Source organism: Triturus cristatus, chromosome 1_1, assembly GCF_964204655.1.
Source record: "Triturus cristatus chromosome 1_1, aTriCri1.1, whole genome shotgun sequence".
In the NCBI taxonomy this organism is placed as follows: Eukaryota; Metazoa; Chordata; class Amphibia; order Caudata; family Salamandridae; genus Triturus; species Triturus cristatus.
The window spans coordinates 435,005,943-435,018,233 of record NC_140579.1 but is presented as its reverse complement, the minus strand read 5'-3'; the positions used below and the strand labels follow the sequence as shown (position 1 = coordinate 435,018,233).

Genomic DNA, 12,291 nt, shown 5'->3' with positions numbered 1-12,291 from the left:
CATAGATGAGAATCATTTGTATTAGTATTTTTATAAAGATTAGGAGTACATTTTCTGACTTAGTTGATGATTCAAATCTTAATTTTAAAATAGGTATTTAGATTTTGGTTCTTCAATATATCAGATTTTTAATCCATGTTTAAGATACCTTATGTGATTTCTATTGTAATGGTTTTTAGTAACTGAACATTACATTTGCACTTGACTTGAACACCCAAGGTGATGAGAACTGCAATGAGTCGCATACAAAAGATTCAATTCAACATTAATCATCCCAAACATTATAATTCCATTAATCATTCATTGATCATTCCAAAAGAACTAACTCCTCAAACAGGCTCTCAATCTTTTTAAATATTGTTAAGATAACCTGTGAAAACACTCACCACCTCAGCATCACCGTAGAAGGCCGCAAGGTCCAGGGGGGTGCGCCCATTCTTGTCAGCATGGTCCGTTGCAGCCCCATTCTTCACCAGCGAGCGCACAACAGACAGATGGCCTTTCAGACAGGCCCAACTTAAAGCAGTCAGCCCTTCTTTATCAATGAGGGCAATTGAGGCACCTGTAAAAATGAACCATGGCAATCAAATGTGAACACTTTAGAGACGAATGCACAGTGTTTGTAAAGGAAACTCACACCAAAGACATGCCTGGACTCCCCACCATCATGTCCAAAGGACCGTGTGAGACTGTAGTGATATACCTTTCCACCTGGCATAAAAAAACTTCAGCAATTGTCAACAAAACATATTCTTTTAGCAAGGACTGAACAGAAAGTAACACCTGCAAACCATACTCTTGTGCTCAAATTAACAGCACAGTATGCATAATTCTGCAGTTTACCTTCAACCACCATCGATGAATAAATGATTTTTACTGTTGCATATTAATATAACAAATGACAATTACACGGAGTGGTGGGCATGTTTGTAGTGCCCTTCTGTGTTTTTTTAAAGGGACCAATTGAGGGGTCACCTGCAACATAAACAGTTTCCTGCCTCTCTGTGTTTCCGTTCTGTGCTATCTGAAGCACTTGCACTAACCCCATTAGGAAATGGGAGTCTGAGTATTAAGCCCTCATTATATATCTGCGGACAGGCCAAAACCGGGGCCTGTACTCAGTTTGTAATATCGCTCCTCAAATCTTTGGGGCTTACTAGGCTGGCTTCCAACTCAAGATATATTACTGCTACAAAGCTGATGAAGATTTTAAACAAAATATATGATTTTACCAGTTAGATAACGTTGTGGCCTCAGCCAAAATGAATTAGAAGAGCTGCTGGATAGAGCTGTAAAGTGGCTGGTGCCTCGGACACAGATCGCTCAGTTTGAAGAGAATATGTTCAATCTGGCCTGTTCTAGACAGACCTCTCTTGCAAACTCCCAAAGGCTCTCTTATAAATCCTCAAAATAATACTGGCTTCATCCCTGTACCCTCCAATATCACAAACATTATGCATACTTCTTGGGAGGTCAGAGTAACTGCAACTCTTTTCCAAAAAACAGCTAACTGTGAGCATTGTAAAACTGAAGAACCTACAAGAGAATTGCTGCTTGCAGACCACGGTCCAGGTACCTATGCACTCATTTCATCACCACAAACACATGAACAAAATGCCCCTTTCAATGCATAAGCTACCATTTTCACCACAATTCAAGCTTTTGCAGATGCCTCAAAAACAGGCTACGATAGAGCCCAGTTTTTCCCAGGCCATCTATTATAAGTTCATTCTTCCCTTATAAAGAAGGATAATCAACAGTTAGTTACTGGATAAGACTGAGGCACTGTAGATCGTTCCACCAAAACACAGCAGACCCCACATTTAACTGAAAAATGTGCCAGATCTAGAGTACAAAAAGCCATAGGCATATCACATCAGTGTTCAACACCTTTTGTAATATCAGTCTAGATTACTTTTTTATGACTTGCTTCCTGCAACAAAAGAAGGGGCCACGGGTCGTTCTTTCTCTTCAACGAATGCAGTCTAAGGACTCAAGGTTATTACTCAGCATTTGGCTCTGCTGACCTGAAAAACGTTCTTAAGACAAGTTCAGGTCTCCCCATTTTCTATGACTTATTTAAGACAGGAAGGAAATCACACTATAATAACAATTATTGAAAACTACTGCTCTCTAACATACAAAATAATAACTTTCTCAGGAAGAACGAACCTTGTGCCAGCAAAAATTCAACTGTGCCGAGATGTCCTTCAGACGCTGCCATCATTAGTGGAGTTCGACCCGGCTTGTCTGCCATGTTCACATCTGCACCATGTGTGAGTAATAGGTCTACAATCTACATAGGTACAAAAAAGAGAGTACACATGTAACTTACATCTTAGTTCTTATGAAGGAAGTGTATTTTACTAAGTCTGAAAAAAGATGCAGAGAAGAGGCAAATGTCAATCTCCTCACCTTCCAGTGACCTTGACGAACTGCGCTGAACAGAGGAACTACGCCACGACGGTTTGGCTGGGCAACGGCGGCCCCTTGCTCCAAAAGTAGTCGGCATACCTCCAACTTCCCCCGCCCTGCTGCAGCTGATAAAGCTGGAAAGAAAAGAGATACAAACAAGGAGTAAGAACATGAAGTAAAAATAAAGTGAAAATATAACAAAAGAAGAGAAAAGTAGGATGCAATTAAGAACATATGCATGGGCAATAAAAGAACAGTGCTTGACTAACTTTGGTGCCCATGTGTTATAACCTGTTGTGTTGTGTGCATCTTCCTTATTACTATTCTGTCCCTTGCTGCTCAGCCATGAGTGATGTCACTTAGAATGTTGAGTGTGTGGGACTGGAGGAGTTGGCAGTTGGTAGAGATGGGCTGAGCAGCAGGGAGGCTGCTCCTGGTGGGGCTCTACAAGAGATCTAATGAGCTTATATATGACCTTTGTAACTTGATGAATAAACCTACGTCTTGTTCTAAGCGGCCTGTCTACGAGACATCCTTCATTATTACACTGGCGACGAGGGACGTTATTCCCCTATTTCTGTGATTTGCGTTATGGTGTATCATAGGGAGGTTTATTTTCCCTATTTCAGAGTCTTTGGGAGGTGTTTTTCCCCTATAGGGTGACGTTGTTCCCCTATTTCTGGGATTTGTATCATAGGGAGGTTTATTTTCCCTATTTCGGAGTCTTTTGGGAGGTGTTTTTCCCCTATAGGGTGACGTTGTTCCCCTATTTCTGTGATTTGTATTATAGGGAGGTTTATTTTCCCTATTTCAGAGTCTTTGGGAGGTGTTTTTCCCCTATAGGGTGACGTTGTTCCCCTATTTCTGTGATTTGTATCATAGGGAGGTTTATTTTCCCTATTTCGGAGTCTTTTGGGAAGTGTTTTTCCCCTATAGGGTGACGTTGTTCCCCTATTTCTGTGATTTGTATTATAGGGAGGTTTATTTTCCCTATTTCAGAGTCTTTGGGAGGTGTTTTTCCCCTACAGGGTGACGTTGTTCCCCTATTTCTGTGATTTGTATCATAGGGAGGTTTATGTTCCTCTATTACGCTGTTTTGGATTTTAAGGGAGGTGTTTTCCCTTATGTTGGTACCCACCTATTTAGTTTCCTTAGGGAGGGGGATGGGTTCATTATTCTTTTGCTTTAGTGTTTTTCTTGCAGGTATTTTCTGATTTGATGTATATTTACTTGCATAATGAATTTTCTGTTTATATAAGCGATGGAATTTTGATTTTGTGCTTTTGTATCTTCATACTTTGTTTTCGTAAGGAAGGGAGATGTGTTATAACCTGTTGTGTTGTGTGCATCTTCCTTATTACTATTCTGTCCCTTGCTGCTCAGCCATGAGTGATGTCACTTAGAATGTTGAGTGTGTGGGACTGGAGGAGTTGGTAGAGATGGGCTGAGCAGCAGGGAGGCTGCTCCTGGTGGGGCTCTACAAGAGATCTAATGAGCTTATATATGACCTTTGTAACTTGATGAATAAACCTACGTCTTGTTCTAAGCGGCCTGTCTACGAGACATCCTTCATTATTACACCATTGTTGCAAGGAAACTTGTTATTATATGTTATGTCTGACCTTAACATAAATATCACAATGATATGTATTCAAGCAAGTGTTACTAATCTATAAAACCACCTACAAGCCACATGTTTGCCGGAGCAAGCTTATCAGTCTGCACATCTCTCAGGAGCGGCATTATGGGAGTTGATAGGGACCCATCTTCAGTAAGGGTAAGTCATTCAGTTCCCATCACAGGAGGAGTAAGGCACCAACAGAACATCAGTTTATATCGCACATTAGAAGAGTTACTACCTGTTATCAAGCCTGCATCGGTGACCATTTCCCCCTGCATAAGATAAGAAGGTGGAAAATAAAGCTAACTGCTGGGTAATCTGGACAGTGTTCAACTCTGGTCAATTTTGACAAGATTCATTTTTTTACGTTTAAGTATACTGGAGCAGATTCACAATATCATTTATAGGTATGGTAAGTAGTAATCCTGTATTACACTTTTACGTATTCTTTCCATGCATTTGTGAATCCACTGTGCAATGTCTAATTCCCTATTTGTAAACGGGCAAAGAGCACTGCTGTTTTTGTTTGTATTAAGTGTAGATAATACAGTAGGTCTGGCATCAACAAACGAATTACAACAATTTCTTTTTTATTTCTTATTGCAATGCTATGACGCCAAAAGAAAATATGGCAACACCTAAATGTGGCCATCATATACTTGTAATAAAAAAATACATTTACAACATTCACTGATGGCTCTTTCACAACATTATGTTTTTAAATTAGCCTGCAGTTGTGCCTTGCATTTTATTACTATTATTGTTAGTAAAGGAGACGAGAATAAATATCAAGCATTCACATTTCAGGCAGTTATAATGTCTCTTAAACACTTTATAATTGTAACTATAAAAAGGAGAGGGAAAATAAAACCACAGTAACTAACGTCCTATGTTTATATGGTATTTAAGAATTTAAAATTGATATAAAGATAAATAAGATGCATTGCCCCATTATGTATGCTGTGGTGGGTGGACAAAAATGTGAGTGACCTTTCAACAGACCAATGGTTGAAGCCTGCTGACGAACAGCTTATCTTTGTATGTGTACTATGTAAAAATATTTCTGGAAAACCAAAAGTCAAGTGAAACAGCAAAAGCTGCCTCAACGATGAGCCCTAGAAAGCAGGTGTTTTAAGTTTCAGCTGGAATTAATGAATGAAAAAAGGATTACATTTGCCATGTTCAGATGTGCTGCACAATAATGAAGTAATGATTTACTCATTATTGGACTATTCCTAAATTACCAATGTTGATTTCAAATAGTTTGCCATGTACTGTTTTCACATTTTTGCCCTTGTAGGATAAGTGTGGGGTCCTGATTATCTTGAGAAAAAAAGATATAAAATTACTCAAGAGTCCTTTCTTTGGTTTTCTTTGTAACTCTTTTTTCTGCCCTGAAGTCTTCCACCAGACTTCTGCGACCAACACATAAATTAGCACTTCATTGTAAAGAATCTTAGCTGGCACCACAAAACCACTTTTATGCCTTTTTTTAAACTTGTGTGAGAGACACTAGGCCTAGGTGAGAGGGAAGTTGTTTTTCCACCCGGGGCTTTGATTTTGTCTACTCAACATCAGGCTTATCTGTTTGCCTGCGATCGCCCGTGATTTTATATTGATGTTTTTAACTACTTTATTTTTTTAATTTAATTGTTGGTGCAGTTTGGGGTAGTTTCACAGTGTGCTAGTTTCAGAAATTGGTTCCGCTTACCCGCACTCGCATTGCAGCCCACACTAGCTGGAGGCATACGTCTCGCTCAGCCGCCATCTTGGGTCAGGCGCGCTTGAGCACCTGGGGGCATTAGGGGAACTCTCTATAAAGCATGCGCGCTGCGCGAACGCGCAGCGGACGCGCGCAGTGGGCACGCCGCAGGTGCGCCTAAGGCAAGCTTGTCTGCGCCCGTCCGCTGTCAGGACGCGTGGTGCGGTTCAGGAGCTTGCTGTGCGCAGGGCGTGAAATAGAGAAGAATTATGTTTTATTGGTGAGTCCCTGACTAGATGTCATCATGTGTGGTCGGTGCTGGATAATATTGATAAGATCTGCCCTTGCTGTAAGTTTGGTTTCAGGCCTTTAGGGGACTACCTTGGCTTTCCCTTGTGTATTTCTCCTCCCCCTGTGTCTGTACATAATATTAATGGTGCCCTGATTAATGCTCGCTCTATGGTTAAGCATGCATTGGATATTTTTGAGCTTCTGGTGGATAATCGGTTTGATCTTTTATTTATTACCGAAACCTGGCTTAATGAGTTTTCTGCCCCGACTATCTCCTTAGCTATCCCTACGGGCTTTAAAATTGCTAGGATGGACTGAAAAATAGGAGGGGGGGGGAGGGGTGGCGGTTGTTCATAGAGAATGTTGGGTTTTTACACAGCTGAATTGTCAGGAAGTGGTGGAAAGTGAAGCTCTTGATTTTTCCCTCTCTATTTCCCCCCATTTTTTGTTGGGAGGCACCTTAATTTATCGGCCCCCCGGGGCATCCAGCTCATTTCTTAAGATGCTGGATGAAGTTGTTGCACAGAGATCCCTAAAATATTCTAACTACATTTTGCTGGGTGATTTTAATATTCACCTTGAAAGTAAGGAAGCTCCTGAGACACTTTCCTTTTTAGAATCATTGGACTTTGCCCAACTAACTCAGTGGATCAAATCTCCTACACACAGTGGAGGGCACATTATAGATGGGATTTGTTCTAACTTCCCTCTACGAGTGTCTGATCCTTTTGCTGTTACATGGACAGATTATTTTTTAATTCCTTTTTCTTGGTCCACTCAATCGTCCTCCGTTCCCCCAAGTGTACTAGTGAGTAGACCGTCCCCTCGTATTGAACCTGAGACATTTAGGTCAATTTTAGATGACACTCGGTCTGATTTGCCAGGGAATCTTTCCGAAGCTGTAAATGGATTTAAGCTATGGCTGTCAGCTGCAGCTGAGAAATTTGTCATTCCATCCGATCGTAAAAGAGCGAGAATTTCACCATCCCAACCTTGGTTCTCCAATGAACTTAAATTACAAAAATCTGTCTGTAAAAAGTTGGAACAGATGTAGAGACAGGCGTATAGTTCCCCAGCTAAATCAGCTCTTAGAAATGCTCAGAAAGTATACTACGCTATGGTAAAGACGGCCAAGGGGGTCTACTTTGCGAAGCGTATCGCACAATCAAAAAACAACTCTAAAGAAATTTTCTCAATTGTGCAGAGTTTTCTGGATCCTAGAGCTGAACATAGGCCCCTACCAGGCTCGAATGACTGGTGTGAAAAACTTTCAGGTTTTTTTTGCAATAAAATTAAATCCATTCAGGATGGCTTAGGGTCCTCTAGCCAGCCTCTGGAGACACAGTCGTCTCTCATGATGGCTAAGGCAACCATGGTTGGTCATTCTCTGACCACCTTTTCGGTTATATCCCTCTCCGACACTCTGGCGTTACTTAAGTCACTGAAGTCAGGCTCCCCTACTGATCCCTGCCGTGCTAGGCTGCTAGCAGCGGTGGCTGAGACAGTGAACCCGGAAATTAACAATATGGTGAATCTGTCTCTTCAGACCGTTACAATTCCATTTGAGTGGAAGCAAGCCAAGCTTCTTCCATTATTGAAAAAACCCTCCCTTGATCCAGAATGTCCTGCCAGCTACCGTCCCATTTACCTCCTTCCGGCTGTTGCTAAGATCTGTGAGAAAGCTGCCCATAAACAACTCTCTGAGTTTGTTGAGACCTCTGGGGCTCTCCAGTATGCCCAGTCAGGTTTTAGAGCTGCCCATAGCACCGAGACAGCTCTGGTCGAGGTGACTGAGGCAATTAGAGATTGCCTGGATGCGGGCGGCAAAGCAGCACTTGTGCTTTTAGATCTTTCGGCCGCATTCGACACCGTGCCACACCAACAACTTTTGGCACGGTGGTCCCAGATTGGCATCTCAGGGCGGGTGTGGAAATGGATCGAATCGTTCCTTGCCAATAGATCGCAACAAGTGTGGTTGCCGCCTTTTTCTTCGACTCCGCGCACTTTGGATACGGGGGTCCCGCAGGGTTCTACACTTAGCCCTCTTCTTTTTAATGTCTACATGACTCCCTTGGTGTATTTAGCTGAGGAGCTGGGTGCGAAAATTATAGTTTACGCTGATGATACCCAGCTCCACTTTACATGGAGTAAAATGGATTTCTCTCCCTCGATTGCCAGGACATGCCTTGCAGAGGTTTTTAAGTGGTTAGCCAAGGCCCAATTAAAGTGCATTGATGAGAAATCTGAAGTGCTTCTTTATGGGACCTTTCCTTCAAATTTTAGGGAGGAGATTTGGTCTGTTGGCTTTCCTCTTCCGAATGCCTCTGGCTGTCCAGCAAAAAATCTGGGGATCTGGTTTGGCCAGGATCTGAGATTCAACACTCAGATCAGCAAATTAGCGGGGGCGTTTTTTGGGATGCTCAAACGACTTAAGAAGTTTCTGCCGCTACTTCCTAAAGATGCCAAGGAAATGGTTACACAGGCACTTATTCTGTCTAGGCTGGATTATGCCAATGCATTGTATTTTGGACTTCCGGCCTACCAATTGAAAAGGTTACAGATCGTTCAGAACGCGACGGCTAGAACCTTACTCGGCTTGCCAGTTAGATCCAGTGCCAGCCAGAGCCTTCGTTCACTCCACTGGCTCCCGGTTGAACAGCGAGTTCGGTTTAAGGCCTTGGTGCTGGTACATGGGGCTCTCTATCAGACTGGGCCTTTCTACCTCAGAAGGCGTTTTGCGTTTTATGAGCCCCTACGGCAGCTTCGCTCGAAGGGTCGATGCCTCGCGGCGGTCCCTAGGTTCCATCTGATGAGGCTAGGTGGCTGCTCTCTCTCGGTGAAAGCAGCCAGAGATTGGAACACCCTGCCCTTTGAGTTACGGAACATAGATAACCCTAGGCTATTTAAAAAACAACTAAAAACCTTACTCTTCCATTAAATGCCTTTTGGGTAGGAGTTCTTGGTGGTTCACAAGCAGTCTTATCAATTCAATTCAATTCAAAGATAGCTTTATTCGGTATTTGACAAACACCATATAAGCAAACATTACAAAAATACAATTAAAACAACGTTATTTAAACATTTACATACTAAAAGGTGGTAGAAGGGTCGAGGTAAATATGACATATTTATGTATTATATGATGTTATTAGGCACAAAATAATACTTCTACAAACCCTCAACCTACAACCTACTAATCGCTTCTCATAGACCCTCTACATTTTATAATAAACGACAGGAATTTTATCATCACTTCAATTGTACATTCGTCTTGCAGCAGATACAATCTAAGGAGAGCTGCTTTACAGCTTCTCAAGCCCCACAGTTTTAACAGAGGCAATAGATGTTTTTTCCTACCCCATTGATAGTACTTGCAGAACAGTATGCAATGTATGTTAGACTGAGTGGCTATTCCGTCACACGGGCAATTAATCATTTTCACTGACCAATCATTCGGTATAGGGAACGTTATTAACCTGAAGAAACAGTCTGTCCTCAGACGAGCCAACAGCATTCTATGGTAAGGGGAGATATTTGGCGCCAGATAAGGATGTAAACCATGTTCATGCAGAATCTGGCGGTGGGCTATAATGGTAGATTTATTCCCATCTAAATAGTATCTCCTCTCCTCCAATAGGCCAAGACACGTCTCTTTTAGTGCTTTTTTGGGGAATTGGGCGCATGATATTGGGTCTGAAAAGAGTTCTGGGCTGCCGATGGAGTTCAGGAATTTTTTAACGTAGGCTAGCCAAGGTTGTTTAGCGCCATTTCCTTGCTGCAGGCAATCCTGAATTACCTCCCTGTTAAAGGTTGTGTCCTCGCATGTCCAGATCTTATGCCACAACATAACTGGCGCTATCTTTATAATATCACTGATGTGAGATCTGTCCAGTTCGTTGTGGCAGATAGTAGTAGATGTGGAACGCGGGACTCCTAAGAGGTGCCTCAGGAAGGCATTCTCCACCCTTTGAATTTCGGAACTATCTGCAAGTCCCCAAATCCCCGCCCCGTAAACAGCTGTGGACACACATTTAGCTGCATAGATCTTAAGTAGTGTGTCTACCGGTTTCCCGCCCAGTTTTTTGGCAAATTGCTTAACCGCCCCTATTGCGCGAGCAAAAGCCAGGTTTCGGGAGGTAACCGCTGCAGACCATGTCCCCCTATTATTAAAAATGATACCCAAGTAGGAAAAAGTTTTCGACATCGCTATCTTTGAATTATTAACAAAGGTTTTGCAGTCTGGTACTTTTTTTCTCGTTGTGCATGACATCGTGAAAGTTTTCCCCACATTTATTATAAGGCCTCTAGAGCTCATGAAAGTTGCAAAGCCTGTTAGTGCCTTTTGGAGTCCCCGCTGAGTGCGGGCCATGATCACCGCATCATCAGCGTATAGCAATAACGGGACTGCGAGTCCATTTATCTTGGGGTAATCCACCTCCTGGTCATTCATCGAGTCTGCTACCTCGTTTATATACAAATTAAATAAAAACGGTGCAAGGATGCAGCCCTGGCGAACGCCCTTTGCAATTGGGAATTTTCTGGTTTGCTCGCCGTTTCTGCCATATCTCACCGTAGCTCCTGCATCTCTGTAAAGTTCCTGGATAAAAGTTAGGATGTTTTTATCTATCCCCATGTTAGTCAGGGTTTTCCACAGGGTTCCATGATCCAGACAATCGAAAGCCGAAGTTAAATCGACAAATGTCAGGAACAAGTTCCCTTTTTTTGATCCAATATATTTGTTTATTATGAGGGACAGGTTTAAACCCTGCTCTATGGTTCCCACCCCCGACTTAAAACCATATTGAAATTTTGAGAGTATCCCGTTAGTCTTGGACCAAGTTTGTAGTTTGGTTAGTAACACCCTGCCAGCAACCTTCATCAAATTATCTAACAGAGAAATTGGGCGATAACATTTTGGGTCTTGTCTATCTCCTTTTTTAAATATTGGAATGACTATCGCTTCCTTCCATGTTTTAGGGAAACCCAATTTAGTGTAAGCATTTAGAACATTTGCCAGTAGGGGTGCCCAGAGATCTACGTTCCCTTTAAATAGATCAATGGGTACGCCATCAGGCCCTGGAGCTTTTAGGCTTGCACTCTGGCAAATCGCTTGTTCCAGGTCTGCAGGGGTGAACATTACTTTTAATGGGAAATTTCCCTGTGGTTGTAAAAGGATCTCCCTCCCCTCAGCCATCTCCTCTTGTGAGGTCAACATAAGAAAGTCTTTCTTGTAAAGTGCAGTAAAATGCTTGACCCAAACATCTTCAGCTATGCCAATTTCCATGGAATCTACCTTCCTATCTAGAAAAAAGGGGGCATTTACCTCTTTCCAGAAGGACGTATTATCCCTTAGTGCGCTTGCCTTTATCAAGGCTTCCCAAGCTGCATTTTTGAGTTCTTTCTTTCTTGTCAGGAGAGTCAGCTTATAAGCTTGTCTAGCCTCCTTGACTTGTCTGCTATCCCTGGGTATAGTCTTTAAAGCCTGTAAGAGTGTTTTATGCGCACTTGTGCAGGCTCGGTTAAACCAGCCATATATTCTCGTTTCCTCCCTTACCTTTATTTTTTTAGTTAGTTTGGCGTTTATTTCTGCTTTGATCTCATCAAATGCCTGTATTATTTGTTCTGGGTTAGTGCTTGGTTCCAGGCAGGTGTTAAATTGACTAGTTTCTTTCTGTAATAGATCTTTCAGAAAGTTCGTGGGTTCAATTTTTGCCCATTTAATGGCATAGCCATTTTTCCTGGCCAGTGCCACTGAACGGCCATGCAATATATCCGTGGTGCTTATTTTTTTCGTGCCCCATTTCCCTAATTTAAGGGAAGTGCTAATGGGAAAGTGGTCACTTATTGCTAGGCCCTCCGTTTCAAACCCGCCCACCCAACCTTGGTTCCTATTTGAGACCAGGATAAAGTCTATTACAGTACCTGCCCCATGACCAAAAAAGGTTGTTTGAAACACTACGGGTGGCTGGCAAAGTTCATTTGCAAAAGCCAGATCCCATTCATGCATGAATTGATTTAGCAGATTTCCCGCTAGGGAATGTTCAAAATGTGTGGTGGGATCCCCTTGTGAGTCAAAGATGCCACATTTTTTTGTTTGGCTATAGGGACATAAATGACAATTAAAATCCCCTGCTATGAGTATGCAGTCTGCCGCCTGACCGCCTTTGGTTAGCAATGAATCCAGTTCCGCTATTAGAGTTTTTACCTCTACTTTTGGCATATTATTATAAAGGTTTATCAGAAAAAAGGAGCGCCTATTTAA

At 42.3% G+C, this 12,291-nt stretch overlaps 1 protein-coding gene across 4 annotated transcripts in view; it reads right to left on the bottom strand.

The window, feature by feature from the left end:
• The window catches only part of TANC2 (tetratricopeptide repeat, ankyrin repeat and coiled-coil containing 2), a 2,520,149-nt gene that overhangs the window by 268,525 nt on the left and 2,239,333 nt on the right, over window positions 1-12,291 (bottom strand). For all 4 annotated transcript variants that reach the window (XM_085640812.1, XM_085640825.1, XM_085640816.1 and 1 more), the window contains 3 exons: window positions 2,416-2,549; window positions 2,173-2,296; window positions 387-562 (listed from right to left, as the gene is read on the bottom strand). In XM_085640812.1, coding sequence (XP_085496938.1) covers window positions 387-562; window positions 2,173-2,296; window positions 2,416-2,549 — 434 coding nt within the window. The remainder of the gene's footprint in view (window positions 1-386; window positions 563-2,172; window positions 2,297-2,415; window positions 2,550-12,291) is intronic.